The sequence below is a fragment of the Sitodiplosis mosellana genome, unplaced genomic scaffold, assembly GCF_009176505.1.
Source record: "Sitodiplosis mosellana isolate CC-2019 unplaced genomic scaffold, AAFC_SMos_1.0 Smas_scaffold_6181, whole genome shotgun sequence".
Taxonomy (NCBI): Eukaryota; Metazoa; Arthropoda; class Insecta; order Diptera; family Cecidomyiidae; genus Sitodiplosis; species Sitodiplosis mosellana.
The window spans coordinates 2446661-2468040 of record NW_022601422.1 but is presented as its reverse complement, the minus strand read 5'-3'; the positions used below and the strand labels follow the sequence as shown (position 1 = coordinate 2468040).

Sequence of the window (21380 nt, the reverse complement as noted above, 5' to 3'; positions counted from 1 at the left end):
AAATATGTTAATGAGTCCACCAAAAATGGTCAATTTGTATGAAAAATACCTAGTGGTTCCAAACTTTTGCACGGTAGCAGGGCCGTAGCCACGGGGGCGCGAAAGGGCGCTAAGCGCCCTCTGATGATTCACGGGCGTCTTTCCAAAAATTAATTTCAAAAATTGATCTCGAGTTTTATTAACACTATGATTGTTCTTGGGGCACCCAGGGCCCCCAGCGAACTTTAAAGTTGAATAAAAGTACTAAACAGTGTATAAACCAACCGGAGTTAAGTCTCATTGTATAGATTGAACATTTCTCTACACGAATGAAAAAAAAAACATATGCATATGTGTGAGTATGTGTAAAATACAGCCTGCCGCAAAACATGTTACGCTGTTGTTCTTGGGGGACCACAGGGACCCATGGCTATTTTATATTATAGCTGGACTATGATAAGAGATATCGACTTGGTGTCTATGACGAAGTTGTAGTACTCAAGCTGCTCTACATGCGGCTAAAAATCCAAATTCTGGTACATTTTTGGCATTTTACGACTTTTTCCTTGCCTTTATTGTATGTTTCAATATATTTTTTGCTTTGGGATCAAAGAATCTAACACATATAACATGGAAAAATAGTACTGAAGTGATTTTATAACGATTTTTGTTCATTTTTTATGAAAAATATGTAATTTTTCTCAAAATTTCGATAATTTTGTATGGGCTTCAAACTTCCTGGGATTTTTTTTCCGGCTAAAAAATAAGATTCTGAAAGTTTCATGCAGATCGCATTTGTTTGATTTCGGCCCATAACTTTATTTGAAATTTCCTTGAACCTTCAGTTTGGTCATAACAGTTCAATGTGAATTCCCACTAAACCAATAAACATATTTAGACCACATAGCACTTAAATTCTTTGTATATTCTCTCTCTATGAGATTCAAGGAAGGTGCTGAACAATTCCAATCGATATAAGTAGTTTTGAGCCCATCAATAATCTAAACGCTGTGTTGAATAGACTTTGATGTGAACATGATATGTTCAATATGTTGTCGAATTTATTAGAATTCTAATAAAATCGGCACCCTATTAATAACCACATTTTATTAAAATTCTAATAAAAAAATTGTCGATTTTATTAAAATACTAATAAAATATCGTTATTAATATGTTGTCGATATTATTAGAATTCTAATAAAATCGACAACATATTAATAACCGAAAATTTGCCATATTAATAATTATTAATATGTTAATAAAATGCACTATATTTATTAACGTTAATAAATATGGTGTTTCAAAATTTTTATTAATTATTAAAATATGTATGTTGTTTATTAACATATTAATAAAATACCGATTTTTGACAGCTGTATGTAACTTCGCATAGAATTTTTTTTTCGAGATTTTTTTCGGTATTTTGGATTCGGAATTTTTTTTTCGGTGTTTTTTTTTCGAGATTTTGGATTCGGCGTTTTTTTCGGTGTTTTTTTTTCGGCGTTTTGCTGTTTCGGAATTTGAATTTTCTTCAATTTGTGTGGTTACCGTATTTATTATGCAAATGTTTTGAATTTCGCTTTGATACGCGAGCATATCAAACGATGTCTTTATTCTGATGCATTCATATGGTAAATATTCATATCGGAAAGATTTGAAATGAATGAATGACATCCTCTATTCGAGCATAGCATGAAACAGTTCGAAATTCCACCAGCGTACACGCATTGAATATTGTCATCCTTGAAAAACTGAACGCATCAACAGAGACCGTTTATTTCTAGTAATACTCATGAGCTTTATTCTATGCCCGAACAGATGGTGTCGACGATCATTTCATTCATTTTAAATTGCATTTCGGCAATTTCATATCTAGTTGTTCACAGTCTCTCTTCGGAGTGTTAACATCAACTAATGTTAGACCATACAAAATTCTAGGAAATAAAGGTCAATCAAGTTACACATTAGTAGGTAAATGAGAGAAAGTGAATATATAATAAGCAGTTAATTAACTTGTAATTCATCGATTCGTTAGGAATTAGATTGTAAGAATGAACTTGTTACTATAACCTTATTTTGGCCTATGACCAATCAAAGAAAATAGTTGTAATAACAAATTGTAAATTGTATTATCACATTACATTGGCTTGGGATATTTCAATAAAATCGTTTGAATTGAAACTGGAAAACCGACAGATAGTTTTGATTTGCTTAGATGTTGCACAGCAAGAAAGAAATCTGTGGCAAGACTAATTCATGTGCTTTATTTTTATCAGTCTTCCGACGATTTCTTCGACGACGACTCTAGTGATGACCATGGCGATGACGACGGTGGTGATCTCCATGGTGATTTCCAGTCTGGGGATTCAATTCCTGAACCTCAACAACCAAGGCCAGTCCACAATGCCGCTGATTCTGTTCCAACCATCCAGGAGATTAAGAAAAGCCAGCGTTTTCTCCACTGCATTCGACATGACGAGTCCAAACCGTTTCTAGTGTGCTATTCGACACCGATGCAGAGATTTTTTTCGAGCATTGAATTGAAGCAACACCATCGCATCATATCCATTGCTGTGTCGACGATATCTGCGCAGCTGCCTGATGAATGCAAGGTTCCGTTGGAGGCGGGTGAAGCGCGGCATGTGTTTTTCTACGAAATCACCATGCACGGAAGAATGCGTACTTTGCCCGTTCTTCAGATGATTTCTGAGCGCCATAACGTGAAGAGCATTCGCCGTATGTTGACATCGTGGCAGGATCAAAACGTTCCCGAAGCATCCCCTTCGGAAGTTATTGTTGCTGACTCGAAGACGCTCCTAATTTCGGCGATTCAATCTTTCACGTCCAAACATCTCACGATAAATGGCTACCTCGATCACTGCTATAATAGCTTGTTTGACGGTGTCTCAGCGCCGCCATGCTACATCAGAGTCAATGTAGTGCAATTCGTTGCATTCATTAACAAGAAGCTGGAGCCATTGTTCGATGAAAACGATAAGCTTGCCATAGTTTTTTTCAAAAAAATTTGTGGGTTCCTCATCCAACAGGAAGACATTGAAGTTGTAAGAAATACAATTCAACAGGTTTTTAGTTTTCTCGAATTCCAATCGTCTGAACTGTATCAGAAATTGGATAGACTTCGTGTAGGTGATGACATTGCCAAAATGTTCGATGACGTTCAAACGACTGACAGTGTGTCTGATACATGCTTCAGTCTGAAGACATCCAAGTTCTACGGCTGGGTGCACGCATTAGGACAGCGGGCTGAAAAGCCAGCTACCCATAAAGCCTTAATATCGACACTCAGTCGAGGCGAGTCAATCATAGTGCCCCATCTCAGAGAGATTTTGATTGACATATTCGCCATGTTACCATTGACAGGTAGCATTATGAATTCGGTCTTCGAACAGAGAACTTCTTCACATTCGATTACTGATTTAGACTTTCGTGCAGCAAATCGTGATTTGTTTGCAAATACGAAGCAGCATCGAGTGTATAAATGGCTAGAAATTCACCTTAAACTTCTTCAATGCCATTTCAGAAGCTTTGATGTCGAAGACGATGAAGAATACCTCCATCCAGGTGCGAATCATCTGCTCCGTCTACCTCACATCAAAAATGGAGTCCGATTCATGGATGGGGAGCGATCAGTGGACATTATTCATACCTGTGCATTCGACAGTGTGTTTATGGTCTTTTTGGCGATGTATGCTGATATACCAGCAATCAAAAGAAAGATTGATGAATCTGACGACGATTTTTCCCGACTGATCACAGAAACCACCCAATCAGCCGATCTGTCTGAGGCGCAGAAAGAGCGTGGTAGATTACTGGAGGCGTATTTCAGACAATACGACCTTGACAGTGGATCCAAAGAAAAAGCGGAGAAAAATCGTTGCTTCTTACGTGACACGACTACCGAACTGCGACTGGATTGCTGGTCAGGGACTCGAGACATACTTTGTATGATTCGAGCAAATTTCCCTGACCTGTATAGTATCGAGGAACTGCGCTCATGCAAACTTCGTCATACCTTCCGTTCGCGAAAACGTATGATATTCGTGCCGATGGATATCAAGAAAGCTCGCATTGGAAACCTTTCCAATTCGATCCTTCCATCCATTGAGGAACTTGAGCCAAAGTCAGCCTGTCAAAATCTTAAATGTTCAAGATTGGAAGCATTCGTCAGAAAGCCGAATAATTTCATCATCGTTGACGTTGAGGGATTTCCGTCATTTTTGGATTTGGACAGCCAACAGCCCATACCGGTCGTCTTCAACACCATCGATGACACCATTCGGTATGATGACTTGAGGACCTTTAGGCTGAAAGCGGTGATTGAAAGCACGGGCGCAGGTGGGGGGCACTACCTCGCCCATATAAAACGGAACGAAAGATGGGAGACTTACGATGATAAGAAGTCTCGGCGCATTACCATCAACCCCGAGAGACCAATCGTCGTTGTGATGCTGTTCTTTGTTGAAGAAGACGAAGACCAACAAGAACCTGCAGGTAAATCAGATGAAAATTGATGACGATAATTCCACGTAAAAACATACAATGATTGGATCGATCATTTCAAAATTGGTTACATTTCTATGCACATTCGTTGGAAATTGGGAGAATTGCCTATTTTAGAGTAGATTTTTTTGGTTAATTGTATTGAAAATGATTCCCAAGGAACAAATAATGACTTCTTTGCCTATCAAATAGATCCAACAATAAGTAAACACATTACCCAACTCAGAAACACCTTTGGTGTGGGAAATATGAAGTAAAAATCATGTAAATCGAGGTTGTGTTTTCATTTTCTCATTTGAAGATACTCCAAGGCTCTTTTTAGTTTGGTAAACTCAATAGGAAAGTGTGTTTGCAACAGATATTTATGAATGCCTATGATCTGTGTGAAAATTCAACTACCTTTATCAATGTTCTAATTAGAATAGAATAGTTGAAGTGCCATACAGTGCGGCCACTTTTGGCATCTTCGTGCGTTTTTCACATAGAATACATAAAGAATTGACAAATGAAATAATACCTCGGATAGAGTAATTCTTAAGAAAAAAAAACATAAAAGAACGCAAAGTAAATATTGCACATCATAAAAAATGACGATAAATCATGGCAATGAAACGAAAACTGAAATAATAAGCTTTCACCGAAATGTTCAACCAATTTTGATGTATTCGATCCAATTCCCGATGGAATTATTTCAAAATTTAATACATCTTCCGGAAATTCAGTTGCAGAAGGGCCGACAGCTGACCGCGACGATTCGAATGCTAGCGATGACGACTCGATTGCCGATGCCGACAATTCGAATGACCACATCGATTCGAAAGCCGGCAATGTCGATTCCCAATCGCATTTTGTCTCTCTGGATAGCCGCACTGTGGGGACGAGTTTGAGCTGTGATATGGATAAGGAGAGCTACATACAAGAGCTTTCCTCCGAAATCCATGCACGAGCTAATACTCTTGTAAGAATCCATAAATACGTATAATGACTGATCAAAATGAGTTTGCCAAGTCCCTTACTGTCATTTTTGATGCACCAATACATTTGTCAAAGCTACTGTATCGCGCGTTGGAGCTCTTATCGCTCCTTCCGCTTCTAAATGAAATAACGATGTATATGAACATGAAATAGTATGTATTTTTGCGCAAATTCGACAGTAAGGTCACTTGGATTCTGTAGCAATACTAATTCAGCTTTAACTTTTAGTCCACAGCAATGAAGAATGTGTGCGAGGGTTCCGTAGAACGAACGTTGGCGGAACGGTATGGCAGCTTTACTGCTCAGAACTTGGTGAGGACCATCTGTGACCAAAAAGCTCACAGCGAAATCATGATGGCACTAAGGTATCCAATCTACGTTAAGAAAAACCCATTGAATGTTGCTCACCGATTATTTTTCAATGAAATTTTCAGTCTGAGAGGAAATCCTGGTGATCCAGTCGAGCAAACGCCATCAAAAACGTCAGAATGAATGACACACATACACACACTTCCACACACGCCTCAGCTAAGACCTCAGTTCCAACGGACGCGTTATTTAACGCAAAGTTATATCAATGTACATATATGCTTGTCTATACACGGTGAAGACAATGCGGATGTATTGATATACATTTACCACTTGCCAATTTTTTTTTGTTAAGATAGCGCCTAAGATTTTTTTTCTCTCTTCGATTCATTTTGACACTTCGCATGAATTCGTTATTCTATCTCTGTATTTTTGAGCATGAACCAGTGTAAAATATACGTCGTGATGTCCGCATAAAATTTCGATTCGCCATTTCCAGTCATCGACATCAGTTCTATTTGTACCGCTATACATATCGCATCATTTCTGCCGCGCAAACTATAGAACAAGTGTCAAAATGCAATCCACATTGAATATTTTGTGGCAAAAAGCGAAAAAGTCGGATTTATACAAAGATATTTTTACAATTCGACCATTGGCTGATTATCATCTTGAGCCGCTTATTGATCATATGTTTGTGTCGGAGAAATCGGCGAAAAACCAGAAAAACAATTTTGCTGCTTTGTTACTACGTGAAAAGGGTAAAATGAACTTCAATTACCAATTGGTAAATACATGGAAGCAATGAACACATTCAACAGTGCCTTAAAAATGCTGAAAATGGATCCTGTCGAAGTGGCATTGGCATATCCAAACCGTTCAGCGTGTTTTCTCCATTTGAATATGCCAGAAGTGTGTTTGTTTGATATCGAGTTGGCAAAGAAGTTAAAGCATCCGGCACACTTGATGCACAAATTGGATGCTCGAGCATCGAAATACACCGCATTGTTGATCGACGAACAGTTCGAAGACAGTCGTTTCACTCCGATGACACCAAAGTTAAGTTTCGACGAGCATAAAGAATTTGCCGGTGTTGTCAACTGCTTGAAAATTCGGAAAAATGATGAATTCGGACGTCATATCGTCATAACACGTGATTTGCAAGTTGGTCAAACGTTCTTGATCGAAAAACCGTTCGCAATAATTCCCATGCGGTTTCATGGTGCTCCGGCTCGTGTTCGATGTTCACACTGCTTCGAAGCCTGCATCAACCTAATCTCGTGTAAAAATTGCAAAGGTGTCAGCTACTGCAATGAAGAATGTATGGCAATGTCATTCCACAAGTACGAATGCAATATGCCAATATCATTGTCGCGAAAGGAGACTTTTGAGCTACTGATGCGCATGTTTTTCAACGTAAATGCCGCATTTACCGACATCGATATGCTGATGAAAACAGTCGATACGCTGCTCAAAGGTGGAAAACTGGACAATTTGACAACAGAAGCTCAACGGAATTTTTGCTCGTTATTTCAACTCACTCATAATCATCGCAAAATGTTGGAACATCAAATGGATCGTTTTCGAGCTGCCACCGATGTCGCAATCATTACAATCAATCGATTCCCCGACTTGAAGTCTCGATTTCGTACACTAAAACATCAACGTTTTCTGCAACATTTGCTGTTGCATTTGTTTCACATTGCTGAGCATGCGGTCGAATTGTACGAATACACCCAGGAAAAGGACAGTGACAGCATGAGCAAAATGGAATGTGAACGTTACGCCTACGCAATGTATCCATTCAGCTGCTACATCAACCATTCTTGTCTACCAAATGTCTGGATGTACTCCGTCGATGATCGTTTGATTGGTAAAGTAATCCGTCCAATCAAAAAAGGTGAACAACTGTTTCGATCATATGCGTAAGTTTGCATTGCATTGGGTTGGTTTTTTCTCGATGATATTCACATTTTTCACCTAAACACTCGAATTTATCACCGCAATATAAATATTGAGTTGTCAAATTTGATGAAAACATTTCTTGAAACTTACAAATCTCATTGTTGAATCGGTCTTTTTTCAGCGTTGCTCTTTATGCCACCGAAGGATTGGAACAAAAACGATTGGCAATGGACCTTCAATTCCATTTCAAGTGCAAGTGTTTTATTTGTACAAATAAGCAATGGTCATCACAAATTGAACGGATGAGCCTCGCAAACGATCCACTGTACAAGGTTGGAATAAAACCGTACGAAATGAATACACAGGTTTGTTTTGGCTGTCAAGTATTTTTGGAACTAATTGTATACAAAAATTGTTCATACACAGGCATTTCGAAAACAATCTCGTAAAACGATTGAAGAGCAACTGAAGAAGGCGACTGAATTCTTGGAAAAACACGATCACTTGCATCCAGTGTACGATACTATGGTCATGCAGGGAAATTTATTCGGCATGTGGAGCACGCTGACATCACGCTACTGAATCCATTACGATTACCATTGATGATTGCATCATCCGAATGTATGTGTAATTCGCTTGCATCACAACATTTCATATCATTTCATACCATTCAAGCCATTTGATATTATCTAGTTTTAAATTACCAACGCTCACATTCCCTCAGAAATCGTGAAAAAAAATCAAATACGCTCTTAGGTATTTATTCAGAGCAATAATATATTTTAAAAGAAAAAAAGAACATTTTACGTACGCGATTTTTACTGACATTTCTTTCAGTCAGTTTCATAAGCAAAATTATTCCTGAACATGAACATACATGAATTGAATGGCATTTTTCCTTGCTTTGTGTTTACATTTCTTTATTTGGTTTCAATAGAAAATGCGAAACAGCTGACTGTCAGAAATGATAGCATACAAAATCATATTTCTCAATAAATTCGTTGTTTTTTTTTCTGCTGTTTAATGAAAGTGAATTATTTTATGTGGTAATTCAGGGAATTGTTTACAGGGTTTCTCGCTGTTTTAACGCTGTAATATAGGCGTGAGTGTGATTAATTCAATTAAATCTCATAATATTGTTATTTTTCTCTGTGTGGATCACTGAGTTTATCAGAATTTAAGAAAGATAAAGATGCAAATTTGAAAGAAATAAAAATAAAAATTCAAGCCCAGAAAACTGACAAATAGTGCATATAATTTTATTTGGTTGCTGATCAAGTGAAATGCATGTCGAACACATATTATCGTCAGTATCGTTGACTTCTGTCGTTGTTCCATATTTTCCATGATAATCCATGCAAAAACAAATCGCTCCATTCTGAAAATTCCGATTACGTCAACTAGATAATTTAAACGGCTGATAATGCATATTTCGTGTCTTTGCGTTCATGCACGAAATTACTGTAATTAAGACGGTAAGAGATTAGTAAATATAAATTGCGATTTCGATTCGTAACAAAAATGAATAGTTCTACGAGAAATACTGTTACCTTATCCGATTCAGTGAATCGGATTCACTTTTACTTTGGAAACATGATATGATGACAAAGCGTTTTTCTTCGGATATTTCCATCGAAGCAAAGAATATACCGAACACAAATGTAATTGTGCCAATCAACAAGATTTCCTTGTTTGTTTTGAGATCACCCATAAAAATGGTTCTATAGAATAAATCAGCATTTAGATGTGTTTAGCCGCTGATTAGAATGAGGAAGTGTTATTGTCAAGAAATTTTACTATGCAATATTTTTTTTCGTTCGAATATTTTTAATAGACGAAATCCAATACAAACCATTCGTAATTAGCTGGTGCTAGATTGAAGGGGAAAAAACACAACAAAAGACGTAGCAACCACTTTCGAGAGCATCAATTGAAAAGTGATAAATATTCAAACATTCCAATGCTCGATGCGAATCGCTTCACGCAATCTTATCCACATGAAGTGCATCAAGTGCGAACATTCAATTCAAATGAAACTGATTTATTATGAGCTGCTGAAACCTGGTGAAACGATCACAGGCGAACGCTACCGTACACAATTGATGCGTTTGAGCCGAGAATTGAAGGAAAAACGGCCGGAATATGCGAGATTCTTCTATCGGATTGCGGTCATGGTTGGCTTTCGTGAAATTGGCTGAATCCATCGTAAGTCGATGAGATTTTTTTTCGTATTCCACCATTTATACGCAAGTGTGTGTGTGCGTGTAGGAAAAGCGAGCAAAAGCCCAAGTCATTTTTAAGCCAATTATAACATTTTCTGTGAATGTGCGGAAGAAGCAACAAAATGCGAGAGAGAAAAACGATGTCATTTGAAGCATTTACAGTATCCCGTCTCATTAAGTTGCTGTGTTGGCTCTGGCGTTAGCTCGAAACACACCCTCGGCAAAATGTAATGTACATGTGAAAATGCTTCAACTGGATCATTATTACTGGAAAAATTATTACATCAATCGAAAAGATCACGTAAGTTTTGATAAATTAAAGCTTTTTAACGATTTTCAAATTACCAAATAACTTTCATTTTAGTCGACGTGGTCTGAAGCAAAAGAGCGCTGTCAACTCGCGGGCATGCAACTGGCTACCATTGATACAAGAGAGAAATATTTTCACCTTCGAATGCAACTCGATGATCTAAGTAAGAAGTGAAAGTAGCTCAAAAATGTTTAAAGTTATTTATCTCTCGCGAGAACATAGTTCATTGTTCTGTCAATTTCGAAAAAAATGTGAAAACAGTTCAAGCTGCTTAATCAATTGTTAATGGTTTCTTATATTGACGGTTTCAGTGTTTTATTACAGTGAATATTGGGCATTTTTCGTCCACCATTTTGCGCCATTTAATTGCATATTTCATTGAACAGATATCGGCGATGGTTTTTGGGCATATGGAACAAGCATCGGTGCATTTGTCCACTGGGTATGGTTATTGTGGTGAGTTGATACACTAAATGATATGAATTTGCTGTAAACCAAATTCATTCCGAAAATCTCTCAATTATTCTTAGAATACTATAATGTATTGGCATGCGGTAGACTTAAAGCGTTTTGACATCAACAGTGCAACCAATTTTGGAGGAAATTACATATACATGAACGATAATACGCCTTCGAAACACAATTCGCTTTGAGAGAAATGCATCAAACAACTTTTGAAAAACATTTTGGTTGTGGAGATCTTGGTTTGTGTATCGCATTTGAACCGGTTTCTGTTTATTTTTCCAAAAAATATGCGTGTGACTCCGCTAGCTACAGAGCTACCGTTTGTCGATAGTCAATCAGATACGAGATTCATATTGAACCTCATTCAGCAATGCTTTCCTGTGGAAATTGGACAAGCCTTGGTGAACAATGTTGTTACGACGATACCGAAGATTGTTCGACTTGATTTAAATGAACTTGCCGATGAACTTATGGCTGGGGGTATGTCATTGAAAATCAAAGCACAAATGGCGTAATACTCTCATGCGAGTACAAGATTTTGATCGGTAGCTATATCATACAATGTGATGCACTTTCACCAACCGTGTAATGTCAAATGAGAACTTTTTTTTATTTTGCAGTTTCGAACTCGCAGTGATTGATTTGCTATATGTAAAAACGTTTGTGGCCCCATACGTTTTATACGTATGCAATAAGTTTCGCCATTTTTCAACAGCTTCAATCAATTTAAACTGTATAGAATACACATGTACTAATCTGAACCTTCAATTTTTAAGCTCGACTTTCCGGCTGGATATGGAAGCACGATGTGCTCCTATATTCAACTATTGATCATATGCTACATGGGCAATAATATTGAGGAAGCGAACGAAAAAACTGTCGATGCTTTTTACAATATGCCTTGGTACCTCCTACCTATTTCGAGTCAGAAAGACATATGCGTCGTGATTCACCGCATTCAAAATGGTGTTGTTTTGACTATGGGACCATTAGATCCACTTGATTTTGAAGCTGCGAGCAAAGTCAGCATTATTTTCAGATATGAAATGGAGTTTGATCACAGAACAAATTATCGGATGAAAGTGACAATTTTGAATATAAACACATGACTTCTCTTTTTTTCCCAGCTTAAAAACAAAATCTACACCTTCACAATGTTGTTGATAACTCTTTTCAAATGAAGTTTATTTAGAATGACTAGAATACCCTTGGAAAGATGTTGAAAATCGAACAATTTTTCGAGAGAAAAAAAGAATCAATTTTTAAAATTATGCAAGATCTGTTCGATTTTTAATAAATTCATCTTTGACTTTAAATACAATGAATATATTTCAAATAAAATTTTGTTTTCTTTTCATCGTTTTATTCAATCACGGTTATGTACACGTATTTTTTTTTTTAAAATACAATCAAAACGTGTGGAATGAATGCTGACCAAAAGTCTGATAATAAACAAACAAACAAACAAGGGTATTTCCTCCAAAAACTCAGAATATTTCTTGTAGAGAATGAATTAGGCTTATCGAAAAATGAAAATGAACAAATAGTGACCAATTCATTAATGTATTTTAACAGTTCTGTTATTAAGAATTATTTATATTGCATTGAGATAGGTGAGACTAATAAGAAAAATTCAACGATGATGTTATTATAACTGTTTCTATGTTGATGAATGGCTTTTGTCCCATTGTATTCAAACTGAATAAATTGAAAGTTTGAAGCGATTTAAGTTAATTCATTTCCACTTGACATATAGATGGCTCTGGTGGTTATTTACGTTGATTAACGTATGAACGATAAAATATTATTTAGACAATTTGCATATTTTTAAATTACTATAAAATTTCCTATTATTTTCAAGGCTTGAATTTACGATTGTTAAATGAAAGGGCTCTATGAAGAATATTTTTCATGTTTTGTAGATACTTCGTTTTTCATAAGAGTGATCTAAAGAAAACGAACACGCCCAACTCTCTATCTTACGCAAAAAAACCGGAGATTTCACTAATGCCAAATTCCTTTATTGATCAAATGCTAGATTGTATTTCTTAGAGCCACAAAAAATGTCTCATGCCTCAGATTCATCTGGAAGATCAACATTACATTGGTGGCTGGCATTATCCTTTCTACATGTCATGCAAGGTATTCAAGCTTTGGGTCTATTATATATTATACATAGAATATTCTATTTTTGAGCCAAAAAGGACATCGTTGTTTAAGGTATTATTTCCAAGGCACAAGATTGCAATCGTGTAAGATTTTTTGTCATCGTCCAAAGAAATCGTTGCCTTAGAAATAGGAAATGTACGATCGTGGACGATTTTCTCCATATAAAAACAAACGTACATGATAGGAAAGATCATCTATCGATTCACAATCGTGCGGCTCGGAAATAGAGCCTTTTGGTTGTTCACATGTAAATTGAACTGCCCACTTGTTCAGAACTCCCGATCTCGTTCAATTTCAGGTCAATCAATGTCACTTATGTGATAAAAGTAAATCGAAATCGAGATCAAAATCTAAATCAAGTCTTTGCGTGTATCGATTTGAATGTCTCACCTGAATTCAATTCCGGAATGGTTTTCAGTGTTGATTGTAGACCCGTCTTTCGTCTCTTCTTCGCACTTCCATCCGACGTCATTGCATCAGCAATTTTCCTCTTTCGTCGCTGGTTTCCTTCTTGCCGCACAGTATTTCGCTCGATTTGATTGCTTACGCTTTCTGATGGTGGTTCGGAATATTGCTAGTGTTAATCTTAAACTTCTCAACCGAATTTCTTTGGCAATAAGAAAAAGACGTAACACAGAGATTTTTTCCGTAAAAACTTTAATAATTTGAAATCGACCGTTTCGAATCTCATTTGAGCCAATTAAAATCGTTTGGTTTATTTGTACCCTTAAACCTAATGTTCTGCTGTGGAAAACTTCCAAACAGTAAAGAATTCAGTGAAAAAAGATTTTTTTACGAAAAAAAAAAAAAGAGAAGAGAAATAAAAATCATAACAAATGAGTTCTGCTTAACTCTTAATATAAACAATCAAAGCAAAACAAATCTCAAAATGTGCTGATCGCATCGAAAATCAACAAGTGGTTGTTTGACGGCATAAAATTAAGTCGAATTAGTGTCGATATGAAATTCCAATATTTTTTTTCAATTATTACCATAATTCCGGTCATTTTGTGTGAAAATGTTCGTTTGTCACAATTTATCGGATTAAATATTGGAGTTAAATTTGCGCTAAATGATCAGCGTTTAATTTCAATATAAAAAATGTGGTTATGCTTTGTGTCGACTGTCCAACGTGAAAATGGTAAAAGGAACGAGAGACATTGGAAGTTCATATCAAACAATATTCGCTGCATCAAAGTGCATCGAAAAGTGCGTTGCTGTCTTGGACTCGAAATTCGAATTGGAATTAGGAGGAAATGGCGAAAGACAATCAGCTGTAAGGATGTGTGTGATCGGTTGTGTGCTGTTGGCCAGTGGCGATTTGTGATTCTGCGTGTGATGTCAAAACTCGGCGAGAAATATGTAAGTCAATGTAACCACCACTTCCATTCGCTGGGCTAATTTGAATATTCAATTTATCAAATGGCACAAAAGAATAATCGTAACAATAATAATCGCGCAACAATGTGCCGACTGTGTGTGTGTATGTTGCAGCAGAAGCAACAGCAGCCGGAGTTTCTCCCGTGCATACCGCATGGGCATATACATACATTCAGCATTGATCGTTGTACACAACTCTTTGGTTCTTCTTTTTGTTGTTGTTCAAATTCGAAATAAACTGAAATGTAATCAAAATCATCACATATTTAGTTGGTATTGTAAGCATGCAGTGTCTAACAGCACATCCACATCAAAATAATGAGCATTTGTGTGTGTATGTGTGTGTGTGTGTGTGTTTGGCAAAGAGTAGTTACGTGAATGAGATTAGTGTGTGGCGGTTATTTAACACGTTCTCTGTATCTCGCGCGCGCTCTCGTTCGTATTTGAACATACATCGTCGGCAAACGTCCCGAAGCATGTACTCATAACAATATTCGATACGTGCCGCATATTCAGATATGTATACATACATGCTCTCACACACAGAGCGGTGCATGACAGAGAGTGAGGCCGGGCGAGTGAATGAAGCGACGGCGACGACAGGAGCACAGCAGACAGAGCGAGACGAAAACAGACACAACGACGAATTAATACACAAATGAACGGAGACGAAAAACGAGAGAAAATACTTATTAAGCATATTCATTGAACGGTTGGGCTTTTTTCTCGTATTTTATATTTTGTTGTGATTATTATAAGTGAGCGCGCTGTCGAGTACGCGTCGAGCAGAGCCCAAGCCCAGTGATTTGAAATGATTCCTTGAAATAAACAGTGAACAATATTCTACCAACCAATCGATCGATCAGACACTTACGCCCGACGTGAAACGGACAACGGAAGAGATAACACATTTCAATCGCGCGCAGGATTGATGTGATATCGCGGCTAAACACTCAGACAGATATTGTATATACAAGGATACACGGCATGTGCATTGTGTTTTGGTTGGTCGTACATGCGCCAAAAAAAAATCCACCGCGAACTTTCAAATTCCAAACCACGGAGAATATGTGAACGTCAGCCGCTGTTTGGTACTTTTTGATCGAGCCTGGCGCAAATACGTCGTTAATTCAACGATAAAAACTCAAAGTCAGATTAGGTATTGGAGAAGGGAAATTCAAAACAATTGACAACATCGAAAAATTCATTGGAAAACTTGAAGAATTGATGAAAAATTGCAAGAACCAAAATAAAATTGACGGAAACATTTCAACGACTAACGTTCTGTCTGGTGAACAATAAGTGACAGTTTGATGTGAATTTATCATTTAATTCATCGAAATTCATCAATTTTGTGCTAAGATTGATAAGGATAACAATTTCAGAATTGTCTGTACAAAAAAGTGTTAAATTTAATCTCATCGAAACCAGTTGAAGTAGAAAAAAGGACAATTCATTGATACAATTGAGCGAAAAGTGACAGCATCCAAATCAGCAAGTAGATCATTTTCGGAAATGACAAAGAAAGTGTTGTGATTTTGTTACGTTTCTTTTGATTTTGGAGCAATTGTGTGTGTTCGTTCGTTCGTTTTTTTCTTGTCTGTCAAAAACATCATTTGAGGCGATTTGGGATTTCTGTTCGAAATCGAACCAAATTCAATTGACAAAAGGAAACAACAAAAGATACGTAACGGCAGCTGAACTGACAAAGACCTCGCAAAGAGGCACTTTTCCGCATTTGCACCGAAAAAAAACCCATTAAAAAAACGATCGAGAGAGAGAAAGAAAGAGAACCTATAAAATTAAATACACAAAAATTTCAATCCTTTCACAATTCGAGGATTTCATTTTTTCGCTGGATAACCCTCATTTTTCATTCGATTCGAATGGTATGTGTGCAATGTTTAATTTTACATTTCAAATAATAATAAAATAAAGAATGATGGTGAAAAAAAGCAGAACAGAACGGCGAGCTGTGTGCGTTTTTTTGTTATTATTCGCTCGCTCGCTCGCTCGCTCACTCTCATCATTATTTCAGGATTTCTTTTTTTTTTTTCATTCGTTTGATTGTGTGTTCAAAACTTTAGAATCGGAATTACGATCGGCTCACATGCACAAATGAAGCATGTTTTCGTACGATTTGCTTTTTGTCTGCGCCTCGGTGATATAATCTATAGACTGCAGGCGATACAGTGTGTAACTGTGCCAGTGTGTGTTTGTATGTGTGTGCGACGGAGAGAGCGAGTAAAAGAGTGCACACCACCCAAAAAATATACGGGAAAAATCTTCACTGAAATATTCCTCTTTTCCATTGAAACCCTTTGAAATTCGCTTGCCTGGATTTTGTGCATAAAATCTCACACTCACAGACACACACACGAACAATCGCTAGCTCGCACGCACCACCAGGCGCATAAGAGTTGCGAACAAAAACAGAGTAGTCATGACTAACCAACAGCAGTAACAAAAAATAAAAATGACGTGAAAAAAATATTATGCACAAAAATAATACAATTTTGTATACAATTTTTGGTTGGGTTGCTCTTTGCGCCGGACCATTTGTTGTCTCATTCTGGCATGCGCACCACATCCATTTGCTATTGTTTTGCGTGAGCGCGCCGACGACGATGAAACACTTCCGAACGCAGCAGCGATGGCAAACTAGGTTTTTAAACTAAAAAACGCCTTTATAAATGTTTAAAATATTATTCAAGTGCTGAAATAAAACGAGGAAAATAAAGCAGAAAGGGAGCCAAACCAAATTACTTGTAGCATTTTAGAATGTGTACTTTAGAGAACAGCGGTAACCGAAGCTGCATCACTCACTCAATCCGGATTTTTTTTTTTTTTGGCGATTTTCGTTGTTTCGGGCTTCATTGTACATGGTTGGCTGAAGTGATGTGTCGTCGGGATATGTATTAAAAATGCGAACGAGAGCGCAGCGCGCACGTATTAATATTAATAACGCATATGTTATCCTTTTTCCCTGACCGAATTAATTATGAAAGCGGAAAGTTGAAATTTTACCCATTTTTTCGCGCTCTCTCCCTCTGCTTAGCAGGCACAAATGTCGGCTTTTTCGCCGCATGACCAAAAGGGTGGATATAAGATTCACTGTTGAATGAAAAAAAAAAAATGATTGTGTCCAGATCAAATTAAAAACCTGCTTTCAAAAAACTGAAATGCAACGAGAACAAAACGCTCAATTTGTTCGAAACCATCATGCCTGGCTTCTTTCTTTCTCTCCCGCTGAAAACTTAAAACCACTCGAAATATGTACACGCATATATCGTCGACAATGAGCCACTTTTGTGTCAAAGTAACGCAAAATCAAATCATATCACGTACGTAGCAAATATTTCAATAGCGCGCGCGACTATTACCAAAAATATATCAGTACGGTCCACACAAAAATGACTTTTGAAACGTATAGCCATAGGCAACGGCCGATTTCCGTTCGAAAACCCACAAAAATTAATGGCATGCCAATTAGAATTAGTTGGATGTTTATAATGTGACAGCATGCACAACTGGCATGCGTGTAGTGTGTGTCTCTGTGTGTGTATGTTTTACTCGAAAAGAAAAAAAAAAGAAATTCATTAAAATCCACAGAAATTATTCAGAATTTAGTTGTCATTTCAATTGATTTCCGGAATGAAAATATATATATGGTGTGCATATAACAGTATATTATTATGTGAGCATTTTTCAAGTTTCTTCTGCTTGAATTCACGTCATTTCTTCTTCTTCTTCTTCATTTACTTCCACTTGAATATTGAATACAATGTATGGATTCGAAGCGGCGAAACATTTTGTTTTCATTTATTGGGCAATGTAAACAATTTCGAATTTGGAAAAACAAATGCGTAGTTTTTGTTTTGTTTTCGACAAAATATACCTAGCTCTCTTACTTGAGCTCGAGCATTTCCCTTCTCTGTTTCTCTTTTCATCAACGCAATGACTGTGCAACTGAATCTCTGCAAACATTCTTCGAGTACTTTGTCCGTGAGCCGATTTACTAAAATTGACCAAAAAAAGAAGCGAAACAGTCAAGTGTGACTATCGAATCCGAAGATACGATTCATTCATCAGTCTATCCGTACCAAAATAAAAAAAAAGTGCTTAGAAGCATAGAAATGCCGTTCAATTCACAGTCAACTCAAACAATAATGCTGACAATAATTGTTCAATGCCAAATTCACATATATATATATTGAACATTCATAACTTTTTTAATTGCGTTTGAATGTGGTGAACGCGTTGAATTAGAAAAAAGCGGAGCGAGAGAGAGAGAGAGAGAGAGAGAGAGAGAGATAGAGACAAGTCGACGATTGTAACAAATAATAAACAAATCATCGCAATCAACAAAAACATAAAGAAATCACAATAAATGCGCGCATTTGCTATCCATACACACAAATATTTTGTTCAGCCAGGGGACTGGGTGCTGTTATCCCAGAAAATTGGAATTCATCGGACGCTAAATAGACAATTTTTCGTGCATTCATTAAGTCGATAAAGTCATTGTTTTCCAATAATATTCCGCTGCATTACGTTTTCATTTCGCTCTCGCGCTCATTAATTTCATTTTGGCGTTTCACTTTGAAGCGCTTTGAACACTTTTCGACGTACTTTCCGTACCGCACACTTAAGTTGCTTTTTTTCTGCTTTCCATACGCCTATAACCATGATATCAAACGACAAAAGAGAGGAAAAAAAAAAACATCACCGGGCCACGGATGCATGACAAACAATGTGTGGCTCATTTTAATTCCAACTTTTAATTATTCCGATCAGATAATTTTGATTTATCCATATTTTGAATTGTACAGAAATGTACTTCTGAAAATTCCAAAATAAGAAAAACTCATAAATTAAGAATTCTGTTGTTTTCTACTTCTTCTGTCTGTTTAACATACATTCAATTGGATTAGCTAGTGCGCATTTGTCTCATTTCCATTGACATTCATCATAACTTTGTTGTTGTTGTTGTTTTTTTCTTCTCTGTGCCCGTTCAATCAATGAACAAATTATGGGTTTTACATATGCACGTACAACAATGATAGACAGTGCCCTATTTGGAGGCAACAGAATTTTTTCGCCTGAAATGCTAATCGAACAATTTCGGGAGGGAAGTTGAACAAACAAAAAATCAAGTTCATGGAGACACGAATTTGAGATTGGGTTGAAAGGAAAGACTTAAATGAATTTTATTTGAATATACAAATCCTCGATTTAGATCAGAAAGATCAGGATCAACCGAAAATTTCTCAAACTCCATAAGGAAACTGCTTGTACCATTTTGAAGTAGAAATTTAAAAAAAAAGGCTCAAAATTCGAATCTTCAGCCCAAAACAATCATTTTTTCCACAAAATCACAGTTGCTCCCTCCTCTTCAAACAAATAATCATGATCTCAGACGTGTGTCACACAGCAACAGAGGAAGTGTTTAAAAAGACGAATCCGTCATTTAACATTCAAATGAAATGTGTATTGAACACATTGCAGCATTGGTGTATATTTATGGGGACGACAATGTCAATTCCACAAATTGAAGAAAAAATGTGAGCTCAATTGAGTTTCACCAAAATAATTGAATGAAACAAAAATTATCATATCGAAATGGGCACACACTTATTTTAGCCGTGTTGCGTCACACACTCTTCATGTCGTGGTTCGCGCTTACGCGCGCGCGTGCATTCGTGCTCCTATCCCATACATGGATTAATAGAATCTATGCTGAAAGACACAAAAAGCAATTCCCATTTCAAATGTGGCTCTGGAACGAACAAAAAATTATGGTTATATTCAATTTCGAGAGCAATATTGTGAGTGACAGGACAGGAGATGGTGTAAATGAAGCCATTGGGCATTTCAAACATTTTATCGTATGAGATGCTAACTAGAAGCTAAAAATAAATGTTAGAATGAAGAACGAACTGTTGATTCCGATTCGTCTTTTTTGTCTTATTGCAATCGGTCAATTTCACACATAAAAGTAGAAAAATGCAACGGGAAAAATTCGCAATTATGTGTGATACGAAGTTGCAGTTATCGAGCCGCGAAAGTCAAAAGAATTTGAGCGAAAATGGATTTGTTGTGGAAAATCCCATTCGAACTAAATTAATAGCAATGTACTAACGAGTGTGGTGTGCACTGTGCATGGATTTTCACATGGTTTTACATTTCCGTCGTTGAAATTGTGCTAAAATGTGTCATTTACGAGGTGTTGTGGTGCGCGGAATGGCTCAGCGCACAAAGTGACTGGGAATTAACGATACAGAACCTTCGATAAATATTTTGAACCGGGTTCCAGTCATACCGTATATATGAAAATAAATATTGTATATATATATTAATTAATACACCCGGAGAGTGAATTTTATGTGTGACGAACGAAGAAGACGAGCGATAAATAGTATCCCACATCATATGAAAAATCAACACGAGCAAGGGAGAGAGCGAGCAAAGAATTCCACATCATTTTAACCTTTTTAAAAACAATTGGCTTTAATCTGCTTGAATTTGGTGCTTTGGTGCAGAAGAGTGAGAGCAAACAAAAAGCCACATTTACAGAATTTCATGCATAAAACCACACATCGCCTCTCTCGCTCCACACAATCATTGAGAATTTGTTGTTTTTTTTTTTTCTCTGTTCGTTCATTCGTTTGCTTCGAGTCCGAATCATCGATCGTAGCACAGGGCTGAACCGATACAATGGCAACAATAACCAGCATCCGAGAACCGTATATATCAATGACGATGATTATGGAAAAAAAAATACACATCAAAAACTATCTGACAAAAATTGTTAAAAAAAAACACACACATAAATCCATCGAAATGAAAACACTACAGAGATATTCACACAAACAAAGACATGTCGAACACACCCGCTCAGGCGGCATTCGTTGCATCGCGCTTATTCACTTTTGATTCGGTGTTGCGCGTGAGCATGTGTGTGTGTTTTCGTTATTATTTCGGAGGGTTTTAGTGTTTTTTCTCGTTAATTCCTTCTTAATCAGTAATTTTTTTCCTTCTTCTTCTTCTTCTTCTTTTTCTGAGTTTTTTTCCTTCAGAATCAGGCATTAAGTAGGAAGAGAGAGAGAGAGAGAGAGAGAGAGAGAGAGAGAGAGAGAGAGAGA

At 36.9% G+C, this 21380-nt stretch overlaps 3 protein-coding genes across 6 annotated transcripts in view; all 3 read left to right on the top strand.

Moving 5' to 3' along the window:
* The first annotated feature begins 4258 nt into the window (after nucleotides 1-4258).
* On the top strand, nucleotides 4259-6463 carry LOC129576296 (uncharacterized). The gene is made up of 4 exons (XM_055461141.1): nucleotides 4259-4491; nucleotides 5223-5458; nucleotides 5704-5840; nucleotides 5910-6463. Exons 1-4 carry the CDS (start codon nucleotides 4446-4448, stop codon nucleotides 5965-5967), a joined length of 477 nt encoding a protein of 158 aa, XP_055317116.1. The 5' UTR covers nucleotides 4259-4445; the 3' UTR covers nucleotides 5968-6463.
* Nucleotides 6464-6564: 101 nt separating this feature from the next.
* LOC129576295 (SET and MYND domain-containing protein DDB_G0273589-like) lies at nucleotides 6565-8926 on the top strand. The gene is made up of 3 exons (XM_055461140.1): nucleotides 6565-7709; nucleotides 7871-8054; nucleotides 8116-8926. Exons 1-3 carry the CDS (start codon nucleotides 6580-6582, stop codon nucleotides 8269-8271), a joined length of 1470 nt encoding a protein of 489 aa, XP_055317115.1. The 5' UTR covers nucleotides 6565-6579; the 3' UTR covers nucleotides 8272-8926.
* The window catches only part of LOC129576294 (uncharacterized), a 47951-nt gene continuing 34779 nt past the window's right edge, over nucleotides 8209-21380 (top strand). The window contains exons 1-5 of one of the 4 annotated variants that reach the window (XR_008688875.1): nucleotides 9958-10212; nucleotides 10276-10384; nucleotides 10608-10677; nucleotides 10752-11231; nucleotides 11307-12027. The gene's annotated coding sequence lies outside the window, so the exon portion shown is untranslated. Of the gene's footprint in view, nucleotides 8311-9523; nucleotides 10213-10275; nucleotides 10385-10607; nucleotides 10678-10751; nucleotides 11232-11306; nucleotides 12028-14940; nucleotides 16125-21380 lie in introns of those variants that run through there. The other 3 variants (XM_055461138.1, XM_055461137.1, XM_055461139.1) reach the window with 3 other exon arrangements.

What these genes read in the sequence shown, in the direction of transcription:
- LOC129576296 (XM_055461141.1), top strand. Translation starts at nt 4,446, where the DNA reads ATGCTGTTCTTTGTTGAAGAAGACGAAGACCAACAAGAACCTGCAG. An exon ending in ATGCACGAGCTAATACTCTT is followed by an intron (nt 5,459 to 5,703) that starts GTAAGAATCCAT and finishes TTTAACTTTTAG; the next exon opens with TCCACAGCAATGAAGAATGT. An exon ending in GAAATCATGATGGCACTAAG is followed by an intron (nt 5,841 to 5,909) that starts GTATCCAATCTA and finishes TGAAATTTTCAG; the next exon opens with TCTGAGAGGAAATCCTGGTG.
- LOC129576295 (XM_055461140.1), top strand. Translation starts at nt 6,580, where the DNA reads ATGGAAGCAATGAACACATTCAACAGTGCCTTAAAAATGCTGAAAATG. An exon ending in CAACTGTTTCGATCATATGC is followed by an intron (nt 7,710 to 7,870) that starts GTAAGTTTGCAT and finishes GTCTTTTTTCAG; the next exon opens with CGTTGCTCTTTATGCCACCG. An exon ending in CGTACGAAATGAATACACAG is followed by an intron (nt 8,055 to 8,115) that starts GTTTGTTTTGGC and finishes GTTCATACACAG; the next exon opens with GCATTTCGAAAACAATCTCG.